The following is a 19,901-nucleotide window of genomic DNA, read 5'->3' on the forward strand; positions in this document are numbered from 1 at the left end:
TAATTGCCCAAGTGACTCTTAGACCTTATAAATACAGAAAATCCCATTTTGGTACGGGAAGCGTGTTGTTCTAATTTGCACATTATGCAGATGGCTATAAATGACTCAACAATACAACTACCTCAGTGGTAATGCGCTTCTCTGTCTGCATATCAGAAATAGCTGAACAACTATGAAGGACAGACAGCTGCAATAGCTGGCCACAAAGTCCGGCGGGAGGAGTGAGATCGTTCTCAATGTCAAAAAAGCATGCGATTTATTAAAACATCATGGGAGATTAGTTCAACCCGTGGTTATTGGTTTTCTAATGGAACAGTCTGTTAATCCTTTCGCTCTCACTCCCCTCTCTCTTCCATAAAGACATTTCAGTGAGTTAGTGCCTCGAATTTTACAAATTGCCCTCAGCTTCCCAGTGACACTTTCGATTTTGAGAGAGGCGAACATTTGCATTTTTTTCTCGCGCTCCCTACGCTAAGATAATGGCTTGGCAGCTGAGCTGGTAGCTGGCTTGGCATGAGACGGCGTGTGTGTGTGCCATAGTTTGTGCGCTTCTCCAGTGGTCGGGTATGTTTCTGTGCAAGCTTGCACAATCACGCCTGAATGAGCGTATGGATTTGCATGTGAAGATTTTAAATGTGTATATGTTGCGTTTATTAGTATTGGGGTTATGAGCTGAGGTTACGCCGTCCAACTGCTCCTTCTGCAGTTTGGCTTAACCGACCCCGACAGAGCTCAGAGACGCACAGACGAATGCATCAATGCTCCCTGATCAGCTTCTCTCATTATATTCTTTACAAAGTCTGTGAGCAGAATACTGCCTGCAGGGTGTCGAGAAAAGAAAGACAAACAAAAGGAGAAATGCACATAAGCTATCTGATTTTTTTTTTCTCTCCACTGGCTACTGTTAATTCACTGCATGTTAGCATTTCGCAGTTACTACTGCTGCAACTTCACTGACAAGCATCCTAAGCCAAACACAAAAGTCAGCATTGGAAATATGTCAGCGTGACAAAAATAAAAAATAGATATTTAAATTTAGCTCACCACTGATTTAAAAATATGTCACTCGGGAGGGGGAAACAGTATGCTATTTTCATGCTTTTAAAGTGTAGCAGTGCCTTTCAGCATGTATCCAACAGAGCAGGGCTCAGCAGATTCTAGCTATACTGTATTAAGCCTTTAGCTAATAGACTATGACCAAAACCTTTGACATGAGAACATATTACCATAAGTATTCACAGCCAGCCTTGGGGTTGAATTGATCCATTCTCTACGGGAGGATGTTGCTTTTTTCTTCAATTTGTGTTACCAGAAATGACTGTGATGGCAAGGTAACTGAACATCCCTCAAACAGTTGCACCAATAAAAAATACTGATAGAACACATCAAATAAAGTTTACAATCTACGTCAAATATTTCAGCTTTATGCAGCCTAACAAGCTATGTTATTATCTACATTTTATTTCTTGCTTTTCATTTGAATGTAGTGCTTTAGTCTGGGGCGATAAACACAGGTGGTGGACAGTTTCACATTATAAAATAACTCCCGCTTCAGTAGATGTTATGTTCAAAGAAGTCTATTTCAAACATAACTCAATATTCAGCATTCAAAATAAAAAATGTCATCCCTTCCCTTTCAAAATAAAGATTCATTTTATGAAATGCAAAGTTCCTATAATTGGCATAGGAAATGTTGTGGCAAGCCCACATGATACACGTAGGCCACGATTTTCTGCAGAGTAGTAATGGAAACCATATTTTAATGCATGCGTCACTGGCAAATTGATGACTACATTATATGCACATATTAAAAATTAATCATTTCGGTGAACGCATTTATTTTTGCTTAATTATTGTATTAATATATATGCTGCTTAACGAATTCACTAGACCACCATGCAGTGTAAGGTTTATGTCACAACTGCCCTAAATTAGCAGCAATGTAATTGTAAAATAATTATTGATGTTCCTGTAATGGTTGTATGCATGTGAAAGCTGTTTAATTGACATTTTTATTGCTAAATATATTTTATGTTGTTATCCATGATTTTTAAGATTCACTGTTTTACTTATGAAAAAGCAGAATAAAATAAAGCACATTATTTCCTTTGGTTGAGATGCTAATTTACAGTCTTTTACTTACATTCGTGAACAGAAACATTAATTGTAGTGATTGATTTATTTCTGAACTTCTTGGAGAAGTCCAGTGTGCTGGCTGAGATTTGGATTTAAAAACATGAATTCAGTTTGTTATATGCGTCTTAGCTTTAAACAAGTTTTTGAAAGATGACAGGTTTAGTGTGTTCTTGTTTTTATGGCATGTGGTTTAGTAAATTTGTTAAACACTGTGAGTCTTTTATACACTTTATGTTTAACTGTGATAAGAAGTTTTGTTGCAAATATTGATTCAAGCATTTTTTGATTCTTTTGTTTTCTTGCAGTCAAGCCTTCCAAGCCGAGATGCCGGATGGATGGCAAGCTCCAAGAGGGCAGTGATGTCAAGCTGAGCTGCAAATCCAGCGATGGTTCAGACCCCATTAGCTACAAGTGGGAGCGAGTGCTGGACAAAGGCAAGAGCCTGGGAAAACTGCCAAACCTGGCGCTGATAGGTAAGAAAAATAATCGGCACTACGCTTACATGCTGATTCACTATTCGACCCCTCTGCAGAGGAATGCCACGAAGATTCATTTTCATATTAGTGATTTTCATAGGCTGCTTGTCGAAGGCAAGTTTTGCTGAGCGCGTCATCTTCCCTTCACCTCTTCCCATTTTCACATTCATACATTTGCAAACACTGACACCTAAATTTGCCAGTGCCAGCTATATTGTCTACTGCTGCTCCTTGAGCTGCTTCACTGGAATAATTAACACTTGCAGCACTTTGCTCAAGGGCACTTTGATGGGCTCAGGCTGTCCCAGTTAATCCGCTGATTCTTCATGCCTCTATTATCTTTAGTTCGCCTCTCTCTCCAAATTTGAACAGTAAACCCAGGACCACATAATGTGTACTAGTTTTTTATTTTTTTTCCAGAAAATCAAACAGAACACAGCCTTGTGATTTCTAGTTGTATTCTATTGGGATGACTTATATAAACACAAGAGCTGATGCTGTGATCTGATGAATATTTCTGTGACATTGAAATGTCAGCCTGGCTCAAGTGAATACCTACATGCACGAAGTCAGTGTGACTGTTTGTGTGTAAAGTGGAGAAAATCAAATGTAATAGGCAGAACTGGATTGGCAGCTCAGACTATATTCTGTACCAAAGAGGCACTGGCTCCGCAGTAGCCTTGAGGCATACTTCACTCACATGGTGTGGATTCTGGCATTCCTCTTGAATCATAACCAGGCATATCTGCCTCTAAATAAGAACAGGGATGGGTTGTAACAGAAAAGCTAATAGCAGGGCACCTCCCCCCTATTGTGCATTCTCTAAACCAGGAGAAACAACGTCAGGGTGCCAATCTCTGTTTTCTCTCCTCTGTTACCATCAATATTGGTCTTTTGGTTAATTTTTAATGGCTTGCAATGTGACACAGGCATCCAAAAAGTTTGTGATTCAGTTGGAGTAAGTAAATTTTAGTAGTGTAGGTAAAATCTGTGCAGCTCACTGATGTTGTGGAGCCAACAAGAGGTCAACATTCAGCAACAGTCTTCATGCCTTTAAGCATAAGCCATCAAGAACATTTAATCTAATCGCATTCAGCTTCAGACTCACACCCCTATACTGCCCACACAGATCTATGCCTCTGATAACGTTTCCCAGAAACTCTCTTTGTGCTCTGCTAAATGAGTGTTGGGACTGAAATATGAGACTCTAGGGGCTTTCAAGGCTTGCCTTGATTTACCAAGGTGACAAGTGTGGAGAGAAGTGTTTATCATGATTCTACTTCAACATTTTCAAGTCTGAAGGAATGAACTTTGTTTGTGGAAATTAGAAATTGGTCTACATGGTCTTCACAGTTATGCCGTTGTTACCTAAATGTGTTGCTAGTTTTACTTCTTCGCCTGAATTCTTTGATCATATGTGACTGTAACTCCCTTTTTGCATCATGAAACCAAGATAAATTCCTTACATGTGTCTTCAGCATTACTGGGTTTCTGCAGCTCCTGGTTTTCGTGTTTAATATATTCCAACACACAAGCAATTAAACACTATGAACTGGTTCCACAATATTTTGGTCACTTTATGATGGGTAAGTTGTACAAAGGCAGTCACCGATCAGCACCAGAACATTTTGACAATAAACTGTATTTGAATAAAACTGTTTCCTGTAGTTTAAATTATGGCTCTGTACCTCAGTAGACTTAAAGATTTCCTCATAGGGTTAATAACATGTCTACTAACTATTTCATGTCCAAATTACTGCTGAGGGTTACTCCAAAAACTTCCTTTAGTGGCTCTTCATCAGAATGTTTTTTTATTTGTTTACATGAAAATCAGCCACTGTGTATTTTTAACACCTATGTGATGCCATGATCCTGCTTAACATCCTGCCTAAGTCTCGGAAAAGGTTAAGTATGGAACATAATATAAATGGAAAATCTTATATTGCACTCCAAACACAGTCAATGTTAAATGACAGGAAAAATCAGTGCTCTGTTGCAGTATGCAGAGTACTGATGTATCATAGTACAAAAAAACACATTGCTGATGGTATACTTGCACATAAACCACTACATTGGACACTGATGTGTCACTCCATACCGTGCCACCCACTCAAAATGTATGTTGTCCACCTAAGTGGACATGTAAAAAACTCTTTGAAAAGTGCATGTTTAAAAAAAATGAAGTTCAAAAATCTTTTTTTCATGCCTAAAGATGAATAAAAATACTTAAGAAAAAAATCCAGATTGAGGTTGTCATAATTCATGCTTAAAAGGGCTAATGCAGTTGACACAAATTATGCAGGTTAAGGCATAAAAAGGTAATTGAGGTTACCAGGCTGAAAATCTGTATTTTATCTATGTGCACACAGTCCAGTAAAGACTCTCTTAGATGTGTTTTTTCAGGCTTGCTACTTCTTCTTTTGTCCTTCACCTCCAGAGATGGTCGTGTGGGAAATTCCCACCCAGTAGATCAGCAGTTTCAGAAATACTCAGATCAAACCATTTTGCACCCGTAGCCATGCCAAGTTCAAAGTCACTTCAATCACCTTTCCTTCGCACCATTCTGATGCTAAGTTTGACCTTCGGAGGGACTAAATCTAATTTGCTCCTGACCCCAAAGGCCCCAACATGAACCTTGGAGCGCATACTTTTATACTTCAGTTAATCATTGTCGTGTCCAAATCACCCAAATAGATTTTGAAGTATTAGAAGATGCTTTAGAGTATTTTTTCAGAAATTAGAAGTACAGTAATTACAGGGTACAGTGTGGAAGACTTTTTTTTTTTTAAAGCCCACAGCTCCATGGTGCCAAAGGTCAAAAACCCTACTGGGAACTTTTTATGGAAAAGAGGAAAAGTCATATTTATTATTATTCACATATTACACAGACTGTGTGTGCTGACTGAACAGGGTCAGACCAAGGAGTGCAGTTCCTGGCCTATTTTCAAGTATCATTAAAGTTACAGTGTGTAAAATCTCACCATTAGATGTCAGTAGATTGCAGATTGCAGTCAATAGAGTCACTTTTCTTATCCTTCCTAATTCAAGTGCATAAACCATTGTTCAATAAATCCTTGTTTAATCTCTTTATTTGCTTTTTGGGGAAGTAAAAAAATCTCTTCAATCATATTTGCTTTGGTGAACAGAAAACAACCTTTGTAGACTGTTGTAGCTGTGTATATACCAGCTGCTGTCAGGCTTTAAATGTATGCATTAGTCCACTGCACAGTCCACTGTGTTGTAAGCCATTGCTTTACTGCATAAGTTCCCATCTACTGTTAGAAAATGAAGATAAGCAAGCATATAATATGAAAAGGCATACTGTAAGTTGACGTTCTATCTTTTGTGATTCATCAGTTTGTATGCATCTTTTCACAGGAGTGACCTAACCTACACTTTATTTACTTATACAATAAATTGTTTAGTGTAATGTAGTGCAAAATACATAGCGTGATTTCTTTTCAGTTAATAAGATAAAACTCATATCAAGAGTTTCCATATTGGCTGTTCTAGAATTTTGCATTCTTAAATCAGACTATCTGGTCTTTAAGTGATTTAGGGCTCAAACTGCTCTACTTTTATTAAGGCTGTTGTGTTTTTAGCATGTTTTAATGCTTTTATCTTGTTCTATTTAATCTCAACATGTCACGGTCTGCAGAGACAGGCCGTGCGGTGGTGTGTGTGATGGACCCAGGTGCATACACAAGTGAGTAGACGGGAGTGGACTTAACAGAAAGCGAGCCTTTATTATGGCTGAAGACAAAGTGCACAAACAAAGCAGGGATGGCGTGACTAGACTATAACTAAACTGGGAAAACTAATACTGCGACAAACTAAGAAAACTCAGACTATGATGATCACTGCAAGGACTGACCGTGAAAACATGGAGGTGAGAACACAGACGACGCGACACAGACTGTACGAAACACAGAGACTAAATACACATGAGGGAAGATCAGGGGAAGTGGATGCACACGGGGAACACAGGTGACACTGATAATCATAACAAGACACGGCAGGAGTGAACGTAACACTGATGGGAGATGGGCAAAGTAAAGCAGGAAGTACACAGAGGTTCAAACAGGAGGAGAGAGAGCACGGGGAGAACGCAGACATAACGGGCTGGGGAAAACATAGAATAAAGCACAAAGAGAGACGAGGGCTCATAAATACACAGAGGGGCACACAGGGGGTAAGAGTCACGAAGGGAAAACACATAAGGAACAACGTAACAGATCAACCCAGGAAGCATGGCCTAAATAAAGAACAAAATACAAAAATACATGAAAACTAAGAATACTGGGCCCACATGGCCCAGGACCATGACACAACAAGCCTCTAAAAACAATCAGTGATCACTGTCGGTCTCTCTCGGTTTTTATTACCGCTATTCATTTTAAAGCTCAGTTTATAAACCTTACGATGTAACTACAGCCCAGGCAGTGCAGCAGTATATTAACAACTAACCTTATATTGTGGATGGATTATCTCAGTTGTTCTCCCGACTGAAGTTTGGTCCGTTTACAGCATCCTGCAATGCAACTGCATTTGTCCCTAACCATCGGGAACCCTCACGTTAACTTTTATCGAGTGGAAAAAAGTTTGCATTTATCCTTCTGTGTTGCTAGCAGTGTTGGGTAAGTTACTTTAAATTAGTAACTTAGTTACATTACTAGTTACTTCTATCAAAAGTAACTCAGTTACTTCAAGTTACTCATTACTTTCAGAGTAACTAGTTTACTAGGGAAAGTAACTTTGGTTTTACTCAGAATTCTCTTGTTGATGTGTTGCTTCCGTAACTGGATACCCAGCAAGATTGCCAGTCTTCTAGCTTGCTTACTTGCCACAAGTGCACTGTGCCACCTACCAATAGAAAGGAAAAAATAGTGTGCACATTTCCACGAGAGAAATCCCACGCCTGATTCTATCCTAGCCTGCTTTTTACATCCAACACAAAAACTGCAGTCGTGGTGCTTTCGATTGTACTCAGAACTCGGAAATTCTGCCTTCTGAATAGGAAGATGTAGGTAACACCAGACTGCAGATGAGCTGCATACAGAGCTGGACTGGGACAAAAAAATCGTCCCGGGCATTTTGACTAGAGACCGGCCCACCATTATAGGAAAAACCATAAAGCCTTTGAATGAAAATAAACACTGTTGTGACAGTGATGTACACTGTCTTGATGGTATATATATGTGTTGTGAAATCTGTTTATGTTGTCCTAGTAAGGCTACCATGAGGTAAGCCACTAGAGGTCGCTAGAGGACCGGTGTATATGTGTTTTTTCCAGAAATTGATGTAGCGACAGACACTGCTGCTACAACTCAATAAAAGTGGTTCGTGCTTGAGAACCCTGCGTCTTATTGCCTCCGAACATGACATGGTGTCAGAATTGAGGACTTCACGCCGAGTTACACGAAGAAATGGCTAAATTTGGACCTCCGGAGCCGTTCGACTTTACACAGCCGGCAGAGTGGCCGATATGGCGGCAGAGATTCTCCCGTTTTCGAGTGGCGTCCAAGCTAGGGATGCAGAGCGGCGAAGTGCAGGTGAACTCGCTTCTTTACTCCATGGGGAGAGATGCCGAACCAATATATGGCTCATTTGTGTTTCCTGCTGCTACGGAGGCCAGGCCAAGTCCGCAGTTTGAGTATGATCTGGTTATACAAAAGTTCGATGAGCACTTTGTCCCAAAGAGAAACGTTATCCATGACCGCGCCTGTTTTCACAAACGGAGCCAGAGGGCCGGGGAGACGGTCGAGGCTTTCGTGCGGGGCCTGTACGAGCTCGCGCAGCACTGCGAGTTCGGCGGCAGTAAAGACGAGCAGATCCGGGATCGTATCGTCATTGGATTAATTGACAAAGATGTTTCACAAAAACTCCAGCTCGAGGCGGACTTAACTTTGGATAAAGCCATTCAACTAGCACGCCAGAGTGAACAAGTCAAACAGCAAAGTGCAGACCGAGTGGAAAGCACGGTGAATGAGGTGAAACAGAGGCATTATAACAGCATGAGAAGGAGTTACTACCAACCTCATCAGGTACGTGAGCAACAACATGGTGAGAGTAAACCAAAATGCCAAAGATGCAACAGGGTGCATGACAAAAGAGAGAACTGCCCAGCCCGCAATAAAAGATGCAGAAAGTGCAATAAGTTGGGACACTTTGAAGTTGTATGCAAAACCAAAATGCTAAAAGAGGTCAGGGCTGAGGCTGTAGAGGACTCAGATGAGGATTCATTCTTCATAGGGGAGCTTTTCCTAGGAGCAGTAATTGAGCCAAAAACAACAGTCATTGAGGAGTCAGGCTCAGATGCCGACTGGGACATTGAGCTATTGGTAAATGGCAGTCCAGTTGATTTCAAAATTGATACAGGCGCAGACACCACTGTTATGACAGAAACGACCCTTAATAAGCTACAGCAGAGACCCAAACTTATCCAGTGTAAGCCAACTGTGTACAGCCCTGGTGGAAAAGTCAAGTGCATGGGTAAATTCCTTGCTACTACAGAGTACAAAGGCCAAAAGTACCAGTACTGGATTACAGTTATAAAAGGGCAATATGCAAGTAACCTACTGGGGAAGACAGTAGCAAAGCGCATGGGATTAGTCACTAGAGTTAACAAAATCAGTAGTGACTTAAAAGAGGATGTGTTCGGAGAAATTGGCCTGCTGAACTGTGAACCTGTAAAAATCGAGCTGACCGAAGATGCAGTGCCGTACAGTGTAACCACCCCACGCCGGGTGCCTTTTCCTCTCCTCCCAAAAGTGGAAAAGGAAATAAAGCGCATGCTCAAACTTGGCATCATTGAGGAAGTCACCGAGCCAACAGACTGGTGTGCACCAATGGTGCCTGCTCCAAAGCGCAACAAGGATGAGGTCAGGGTGTGTGTGGACTTAAAACGTCTGAATAAGGGAGTAAAGCGTGAACGGTACATCTTGCCCACATTGGATGACATAACTCCTAAGTTAGCAGGGGCTAAAGTTTTCTCCACTTTGGATGCCTCCAGTGGGTTCTGGCAAATACCACTGGATCCCAGCTGCCAAAAACTAACCACGTTCATAACTCCCATGGGCAGGTTTTGCTTCAGACGCCTGCCATTTGGCATAACTTCAGCACCCGAGATCTTCCAGCGGCTCATGAGCACCTTGCTCAAGGGCCTAGAGGGGACTGTCGTCGTGATGGACGACATATTGGTTTTCGGGGCTAACAAAGAGGAACACGACAAACGCTTAGGTGCAGTATTACAGACAATCAAAGCATCAGGACTTAAGCTCAACAGGTCCAAGTGCCACTTTGGAAAGAATGAACTACAGTTCTTCGGTCACATCATCAGTGCGGATGGTGTGAAACCTGATGATGGCAAGGTGGAGGCTATTGCCAGGATGCCCAGCCCCACCAATGTAGAACAACTCAGGCAGGTACTGGGATTAATAAACTATGTTGGAAAATTCCTGCCAGGCCTGTCCACGGTGCTGCACCCCCTCTCCAATCTACTCAAAAAAGAGACTGTATGGGTGTGGGGCGAGCCTCAGGAGCAAGCATTCAACAAAGCAAAAGCAATGCTCGTGGCTGCACCAGCACTTTGTTATTATGATGCAGGCCGACCAACAGTTGTCAGTGCGGATGCCAGCAGCTATGGCCTGGGTGCTGCACTGTTACAGGACAATGACGGGGAGTTACGGCCTGTTGCCTTTTGTTCTCGCACGCTCACAGACGCAGAGAAAAGATATTCGCAGATCGAAAAAGAGTGTTTAGCATCTGTCTGGGCCTGCGAACGTTTTACCCGCTACATCCAAGGCATGGGTCATGTACGTCTACAAACTGACCATAAGCCCTTGGTGCCTTTGATCAACTCATACGACCTTGATAAAACGCCGCTGAGATGTCAGAGATTGCTGATGCGACTGATGCGATTCAATGTCACTGCTGAGCATGTTCCCGGTAAACAGTTAGTGGTGGCGGACGCACTCTCCAGACATCCACTGCATGGATGCTACCCGTCCGAGACAGACAGCCATGTCAAGGCATATGTGAGCAACGTAGTGACAAGCAAACCTATCAAGTCACATAAGTTGGAGGAAATTCGTAGAGCTACACAGAGGGACCCAGAGCTTCAAAAAGCAATCATCTTCATCAGACAAGGGTGGCCTCGAAGAATGGCAAAGAGCTCACCACTGCAAGGCTTTTATGCAGCCAGAAGCCACCTTTCAGAATCAGATGGTCTAGTGCTCTACCACGATCGCATCGTAATTCCCACAGCACTTAGACCCAGTGTCCTTGACCAATTACATGAAGGCCACCAAGGACTAACTAAATGTAGAGAGCGCGCAAGATCAACAGTGTGGTGGCCCAACATTGGACTTCAAATAACACATAAGGTGAGGTCATGCAGCTTTTGCAGAGAGCACAAGCCTACACAGCGACGGGAACCTCTCGTGACTACTCCTCTGCCCAATGGCCCCTGGCAAAAGATTGCAGCTGATCTTTGCGAGCTTGAGGGTAAGAACTTTCTTGTCGTTGTTGACTATTTTTCAAGAGACATTGAGATTGCTTCCCTCACTACAACAACCAGCAGACAGGTCATTAACAAGCTTAAACACATGTTCGTTAGATGGGGCATCCCGTTAGAACTGGTCAGTGATAATGGGACGCAGTTCACATCATCAGAGTTCCAAGACTTCAAACTGAGTTATGGCTTCACCCACACTACGTCGAGCCCTCATTACCCCCAGTCAAATGGAGCTGCTGAAAGAGCTGTCCAAACGGCCAAGTACATTCTCAGACAGCCGGACCCCTGCTTAGCCTTAATGAGTTACCGCTCTACACCAATTGCAGCAACCGGTGCGAGCCCAGCTCAACTTATGACAGGACGTCAAATCCGCACCACCGTCCCAGTACTCGAAAAGACATTGCTGCCCAGTCCAGTCAATAGGGACACAGTGTGCCAAAGAGATGCTGCAGCTAAGGACTCTTACAGATTCTTCTACAACCGCAGACATTCAGCTCGTCCACTTCCTGAGCTTCTCCCAGGCCAGGATGTTGTAGTGAAGCTTGACGGGGAAAAGGGGTGGACGACTCCAGCTAAGGTCATCAGTAAGTCTAAGGAGCCGAGATCCTACTTGGTGGAGATGGCGAATGGGAACGTGACTCGCCGCAACAGACGACACCTTCAGCCTGTCCCAGGCACCGCTGATCCTGAGGAGCAGCAGCAGAGCACTGTTCCAGCTACACCGACTACTCCAACTAAAGGGGCGGCCGCTTCCCAAGAACCACCAGTAAGGCAGACATTGCCAATCCCTGTCCCGGGGTCTCCTCTCCACCCTACCACACCTGTGAGAGTGACTTCCAGGGGGCGGGAAATTAAAGTACCTCTCAGATTCAGAGACTGAGGACTATCTCCTTTCTATGTTCTAAGGGCAGAATAATCCCTTATCAGGACTGAGGGTAGTCTACCCCTGTGATGTCCTGCGTTCTGACAACACTGTTTTATGTTAAAGTACCTTTGTTAAAAGGGGAGATGTTGTGAAATCTGTTTATGTTGTCCTAGTAAGGCTACCATGAGGTAAGCCACTAGAGGTCGCTAGAGGACCGGTGTATATGTGTTTTTTCCAGAAATTGATGTAGCGACAGACACTGCTGCTACAACTCAATAAAAGTGGTTCGTGCTTGAGAACCCTGCGTCTTATTGCCTCCGAACATGACAATATGTATATATATTGTTTGTTGTAAGACTCAGATAATTATTTTTTTAAAAGTGAGACATTTTAAATGAGAATAAGAAAGTATTTCTTTGTGCCCCCCTCTCCCTTTTAATGCCCTACCTGGCCCCCTGGCAACACTTTGCTAGACCCGCCCCTGCACAGTTACCAGCTGTCAGCTAAGTAAAAAAAGGAACCTGGTGTTATTTATCTTTCAGAAACAGTTCATAGCTTCTCTTCAACTCATTCATGTCACCTAAAAGGTAAACCTGTTTCTCCATCACAGCTCTGATGATTCAGTAAGGACATCTCCTGGTTTCATCTTCATGTTTCCCTCTCACCAGATAACCAAACTGATATCATGACCAGCAGGTTTACAGCTGTGGCTCCAGCCAACATCAGCTGATACTAGAAATTAATATTAAATAAACTCTAACAACAGCTGATCAAGCTTAAAAGTGCTGCTGTTGTTTAGCGCGACATCCGCTGGTTTCCTCTTTCTGGCGCAAAGTGGGCGATAAATAAACAAGAGAGAAAAGCCGATCAGCTGATCATTGATCAGTTTCATGATTGAAGTAGAAACAGGAGAGGGAGGGTGAGGATGAGAGAAGAAGAGGAAACTTTGCAACAAAGACACAGAATAACTCCAGCTTTGTGTCTTTTTCATTGTAGCTGAAGTCCGGGACAAACTGTTTCTTTTCACCCCAACACGAAACTCGTAATATTTTCTCTGAATACGAGACGATTCCGTTTTTTACGGGATGGTTGGCAACTCTAATAATTAACCTTACGAACAAAATAAAGTTCAACATCAGTAACATAGCACCCACCCAGCTGTATAGAAACTCCGTCATGCTAGCTAGCACGCAGTACGAAAAAGTCAGTATAACGAAAATAAACTCCACCTAAACTTGGTTTATATCTGACCCAGATGGACTGCAGGTCATAACTTCTTACCTGAAGTTCAGTTCACCTGACACTCTTGGACCAGCGGCCGCTTCGGGTCTCTCCTCTTGCCTCCCTTTTCCTTCATCCACCTGCTGGCTTCCACCACTTGCTAATGTTATTGAATCTGTGGAAGCTCCGCGATAGCCACCACACGAAGTAACGAATAACGAGCCTATCTAACGAGTAACGCGTTCCTGGTTTTGGCATAATAACTAGTTACCGTGCTCGTTATCACAATAATAACGTAGTTACTGTAACGCGTTACTTAATAACGCGTTAGTCCCAACACTGGTTGCTAGCCACCACATAGCACATCATTATATACCAGCTAGCCAAACTTCAGTAACTCTAAAAAAAGTCAATGCTGTTTACTTTACTGTCTTCATTTATGTCTGAAGTGATAGCAAAGCTCAACGTCTTAATTGGTTTCAGAAATCCCTCAGTCAGAACAACATATATTATATTTAGATGGAAGCTAGCGAGCTAATTCCGTGCTAACTTCTAACTCTGTTAAATTTAATAAATTCTGTTTTCGTGGATGCTGCATGGATGTTACACATGGTAGAGCAGCCACACTGATTATTTTATTACAGATGAAAGAGTTTGGAGAGTTTTTCAACTCTCAGTGATGCCGCAGTGATCGTTTGACTTAGGGACCTGCAGCGACGTTTGGGCCCAGACACAGCTAATCATGTCAGACTTAAAGACTGGATAAGAACAGCTCATCTGTGCAAGCAAAACCGTCATGTTCAGAGCATTTTCAGGTGAAGATCTTACCTTACACCATCATTGGAGAGTATTTGACAGTTTTTGTTCCAGACTGCGATACGACTATAACATCTAAATGGAAGCAAGTCGAGGAATCTACAAACCCATCAGGGTATGTGACAGCTTTTGTTTATACTGCATTTCAACAATTTTCAGAATTTGATGTAGAAAAGTTGACAAATTGAGAATCGTTTTAAATAACAGTGAGTAATTTGCTATTTCTTTGACAGGTGTTGTTCAACACACCCATTTATGACACAGCTGTAAAGATCTACTGCCATCTTCCCGGCTACAGGGCTCAGGTAAGACCCAGATCCATGCAAACCAAAACTGACAGAAAATATCAGGAAATTTCTGAGGAACTGAGAGTTGTGGTGATTAAATGTCTCCTTTTACTTTTAGATTGCAATGATGATGGAGTTTCTCAGACTTTAGCAGGAAAAATTTTTATTCTACCGAACACCTAAACTCCTCAGCGCATTGGAGGATTACATTCAAATCCTGAAAGAGAAGCAGCAGGAACCACAAAGCACCAAACTTCCCACCGCCCAGGAGGTGGTGATAGAGGTCGTTCCCCACATCCTGCAGGTTGTTTGGGAGCTTCCTCCTCGTCCCGTCTTGAACATGGCCTCCCAGAGTTTAAGCATACTCTCCACGAGTGTCACCAAGGCCACTTTGGATCGTGTCCCCAAAAATCTCAGTGATGGAAGGCCATGCCATCTTCACCCACTCCATCTGACACGATACGGTCCAAAGTATCCTGACGAAGATCAGACAGAAATATCCTCAAGAAATTCTATGTAACTTTGCACCAGTGTTGTTCAGGATGGTTGCTGATGTAGCAAAGATCCACATATCCAAAATCTTCAAGCCCCCTTCAAGTTTTCCTGATGGTTCTTCTAAATGAAGAACTTCCATTTGAAAGACTGACAATGTCCAATAGTGTTCCCCGTGAAGGACCTCCATTTGAAAATCTGCCAGTGCCTAAATTTACACAAGTCAAAGAACCTCCTACAGAAATTCTTACAAAGTCTGAAGTTCTTCCCCGTGAAGGACCTCCATTTGAAAAGCTGCAAATATCTGATGTTCTTCCCAGTGAAGGAGTTCCCTTTGAAAATCTATAATTATCTGATGTTCTTTCAAATGAAGAACGTCCTTCTGACAGTCTCAATGACCAACATTCCACCAGCTGAAGAATCTCTTTCAGAAAGTGTCCCAGTGCCTGATGTTCCCTGTGAAAACGCAGCTTTTTCTATGGTTTGGGCCTTTTGTCCACACGTAAACATATACACACATTTACATATACATACGCAGTTACTGTCGCTCCATTTAGAAAGACAGAGGCGTCACAGTGAAGTTCGGACATCGGACATTTGAATACATTTTTTTAAATTAAATTTGTATATGCTGTATGCATTTTGTTCTTTCCTAGTTGTGAGTCTACACCAACCAAAATGCTGTCTTTAGTTATTAACATTTGAAATTTTGAAGGCACTTGAAAAGTAACACAAAATTATCTGACTTTCCAGCAAAACACAAACTTTTAGGAAGTACTTCAGGTTTTGTCAGTGTACAAAACCCTGTTTAGTCTTTCCCTCCCAGGCTTCTGGACTTCTGATTGGCCAACATTTCGTTTTTAGCGTTTACATGTGGATGGAGCTTTTTTTTTCTTTTTTTTTTTTTTTCTTAAACGAAAACGGAAAGTTTCCATTTTCAAAAATACCCGTGTACGTGTGGTTGTAGCCTTAGTAGTTTATTTTATTGCTACCTGTAATTTATTTCAGTTTACTTTCCTGTGTTTAATTGTTTACTAAGTGTTTGAGGTGTGAAATAAACTGCAGTGGAGTTTGAAAACAAAATATGGGTGTGTGTTGATGTACTTTGTGCCGGGTGGGGGGGCGAAATTTTCTTGTAAAACAAAGTGGGGCTTCGGAAAAAACGTTTGAGAACCACTGACTTACAGTATGATTTCTGGCCCTTTTACAGCCAAAATTACCAAGTAAGTCCAGGCGGTCTGTACGATACTTGTTCAGTATATTAAGTAAGCTTTATTCCATTTTTTTAGGCACTAGTTTGCATAGATTTTGTGTTCTGGGAACTAATGAGGTTGTACAGTATACTCAAAATGAATAAGTTGCCCTAACTTAGTCATCTTAAGTAAGCTGTACACAATTTTGTTTTTTGAGGCAGCGAGTCTGCATAGTTTTGTTTTGTTTTTTAGATCCGGGAACTAATTAGATCTTTGATGAAAAACATGTTTAATGGGCTGAAATACACCGAATCATTCACCTGACAGCCAAAGTGCAGAACTGAAATTCACACAGAAGAACTTGGAAACTAGCTGAACAGCCATAAGCAAAACATGTCTAATGGCAAAAGAAAATTTTGAGCTAGAAAACATCTGAAGAAATATTGAAAACTCATATTCCTTAAATCACTGGAAGAGCTGGATTCTGTATTATATGTTTATATGTCTAAACTCAAGAATCTCAAATTTAAAAAATTTAAATTAAATAAAAAAAAAAAAAGAATATTTTCAGAGTGTGTGTGTGTGTGTGTGCGTATCAGCGAGTGAGTGACATGCAGAGAACGATCTGAACTGGCATCAAGTGAACAGGAAAATTAGTTTTAAAACTTTAAATGTTTTGGGGGTTTTATTTTATTTGATTGGTTAATGTGTTTTAGTGGGGAGATAAACTATACAGACTAAACACAGAGACATTAACTTGCATCCATAATTGCACGTGTCCAACTAAAAACCTTCAAAATTAATTACATCCACCAAACAACACCTGTTCAACCTAATTAGATTTCACTGGACAGTAATACACAGCCATTATTTATTGGTCTGGGATGGCTGTCATTGGTGGGGATGACTAAATATCCCATGGGACTTTGGGGCTACATCGGTCTGTCAAACACGCTCCCATGATGGGCTTCTCTCTAAGATAAACACTCCAATGTCTGTCTGTCTCTCTACCTCTAAGTTCTTCCTTCCGTCATTATAGACATTTCAGTTGTCTCTCCTTTATAATTGATATTGCATTGTTTTTCTTGTTCTCCCCAGATCTGAAGAACCCAGAGATTGTGACCCTGAGGAATCTCACCATGGACAGCACAGGTGTCTACAGGTGCACTGCAAGCAATGACGTGGGAGAGGAAAACTGCACCATCGAGGTCACAATAAAACGTGAGTTTGGGGAGAAAAGGGCGATGGAGTTGACCTAACAGCATTCACCTCGCACCAAACTGCCACTCTGATTGATGGTTATTGTTTCAAACAGCAGCTAGAAATACATTTATTCCCCTCCCTGCCTTTCCATCTAGCTCCTTTCACCCTCTTTATTCTCCTTCAGTGCTTCAACTGGACTAAACCAAAATTGCTGGCTATGGTCACCACCCCTGCCCCATGTCACGTTTCACTCTAAAACTAGTACATTGCATCAAAGGCCCAGCACGATTATGGTCATGTGTAGACACAAGGCAAATCAAGTGGTTCAGCATAAACAGTTTTCAATTCTTAACTAGAACTCAGGTGCTGTAGCAAAAAGATAGGGAGTGTTTTTCCAGCAAATGGGCATGAAGGATAAGTATTTGTGAATTTAAGAGTTCATGGGAAAACTATGAATAATATGAGACCAGAGACCGTAAGTGACTCAATCTTTCATCAACTACCTCCTTTCTTGTTCACAGACGTGAGGGATGTGGGGATGGTTGCGGGCGCAGTGGTGGGTATATCCCTCGGTGTCCTCATTGTGATATTAATCATCTGGCTCGTCTTCCGGAAGAAAGAGAAGAAGAAGTACGAGGAAGAGGAGACCCCAAATGAGATCAGGTTTATTAATCATCATTTGTCCAGTGATTGTTTCATTTTTTCACCATTTTGCAGGTTTTATGTGTGTTAGCGTGTCAGTCTTTGTTACTTGTGGGGCTCTGTGGGGCTGTTGCGTTCTGCTTAGCTGCAGTTTAAATTTTTTGTTGAACTCAAACATTTGTTTCCTGGCTGTAATCACTTGTAATCAATGGTGATGACTTTTTTGAGTATTTCTGCATTTTACCCTTAATCTAGTTGCTGCGTTGCACAAATCAGCTGACGACCAGCACATTGATTTTGCAGATACTTGTATTCTGCATACTCTGTATGCAATATATTCTAACCCCTTCAATTTGTACTAGAATGTAAGGGGCATTCCTTTTGTATCATTTTCTGTCTGTATCATTTTCAGAAACTTTCGCAAGGCTAAAAGTATTTGCTTTTAGCGCTGCTGTCCAAAGTGAGAAAGATGCAAACTTCTCTGATTTGCTGCAAGCTTGTGTAAATTTCCTTGGTTGCCGCAATTATGCACACTGCAACGGTTATGACACCGGCAGAGCACTTTTGTTCACTACATCAGTGATGTAGTAGTTCACCTGGCTCATAGTCCTTCACAGTTCACAAGTTACTGAAAAGTGTGAAGTACAGAAAGAAGGTGAGAAGTTTTCTTGTTTAAAATCCACTGAGAATGAAAAACGTGTACGTGACCTTGAGCACAGTTTGGGTGAAGAGCTGTTAAGTGACCACTGTGTGCAAGTTTCACTAAAATCTCACCAGTAGCCCAGTAAAGACTACCTGTTACAATTTTTATGAAAAACATAAATATTCTATTAATAATTTATGCATGTTTAAGTGTCCATGTGACAGGTTTTTTTTGCAGACAAAAATGAAAACATAAAATAATGAAATATTTAAAAAATCGCCCTCAAGTAAAAATTGTTATATGACAACATGCTTCTGAAATAAGATAAGTGTAAGACAGTTTAGCTGCAGCGCTGTGTAACACGTGGTTGGTTGGATGAACTGATGTTGATTGGTGCATGTTAACCTGCTGTGTGTGAGCACTGATTCCACTGGAACGGTTTTAAACTACAGCTAAGCAAGTCACATTCTAATTGAAACAGCCACAGCCCCTTTATGCCTGCATGTGCTCGATGTCATCCCGTCGTGCTGCCTGTGCTTTTTTTGTGTTTCTGTGTGTCTAAAAGGGGAAACGACTACAAGGTAGTTTTCATCGATTATCTTTTAGGAGCTTTCTTTTCAAACCACCCTTGTATTTCAGTGTGTGCCTGTGTGCTCATGGAGCTGAGATCTCACAATAGTTTTTATTTATCCCTTTAAGACCTGAATGCACAGGTGGACTCTGTGGACCTTGTAAGAGCAACGTTTTTGTGACAGAGTGGACTTGGTGTAGGTGCATATTTACCGATGTAACAATGAATAATGCAGCATAGCTTAGGAGTAAATAAAGTAGGTGTAATGAAGTGCTTTCTGTTTTCATAACATTCTACGTCTGAGCTTTTCCACTGTTGTTGCTGTACCAGACCACCAGAGCGATGCAGATCTCATGGGTATGGCTTTTGAACCACCCAACACTGTTTAAAAACTGTTCACTTTATACAAGGGCTATGGGACCCTCTGTGGTGTGCCTGGTGAGACGTTGCAGTGTTGCCAGTAGTGCACAGCTGAGAAGTTTCTATTTCTAACTTTCTGAACAGATCCTCACTAATTCAAGTACCATCCAAACACCAATGACAGCAAAAATGTCTTCAGAGTTGCTGTTTAATGGTAGGGTCAGGGACAAACTCTTTCAGGTTACTTTTACCCAGCAGTTTATTGGAATATTTCTTGGAATATTTTAACCCTGTTATTAAAAGCTGAGGCAAAAGTAGAATTATAAAGTTTTCACTGTGTTCACAGCAAAAACTTTTTATCCCCCCCTTGTAACAATTGTATCTGGGGAACAAGTGATTTCAGCAGATTTCATTATTTCATGCAAATGTATTTCACAAAAGTTAGACGCTGCAGGAATCTCATGAATTACATGAGCCTCCC

At 41.6% G+C, this 19,901-nt stretch overlaps 1 protein-coding gene across 1 annotated transcript in view; it reads left to right on the forward strand.

Moving 5' to 3' along the window:
• Positions 1-19,901, forward strand: part of clmpb (CXADR like membrane protein b) — a 96,745-nt gene that overhangs the window by 70,730 nt on the left and 6,114 nt on the right. The window contains exons 4-6 of the mRNA XM_026193119.1: positions 2,442-2,609; positions 17,100-17,222; positions 17,726-17,867. Of these exons, the coding sequence (XP_026048904.1) occupies positions 2,442-2,609; positions 17,100-17,222; positions 17,726-17,867 (433 nt within the window). The remainder of the gene's footprint in view (positions 1-2,441; positions 2,610-17,099; positions 17,223-17,725; positions 17,868-19,901) is intronic.

Source organism: Astatotilapia calliptera, chromosome 14 (genome assembly GCF_900246225.1).
Source record: "Astatotilapia calliptera chromosome 14, fAstCal1.2, whole genome shotgun sequence".
NCBI lineage: Eukaryota > Metazoa > Chordata > Actinopteri > Cichliformes > Cichlidae > Astatotilapia > Astatotilapia calliptera.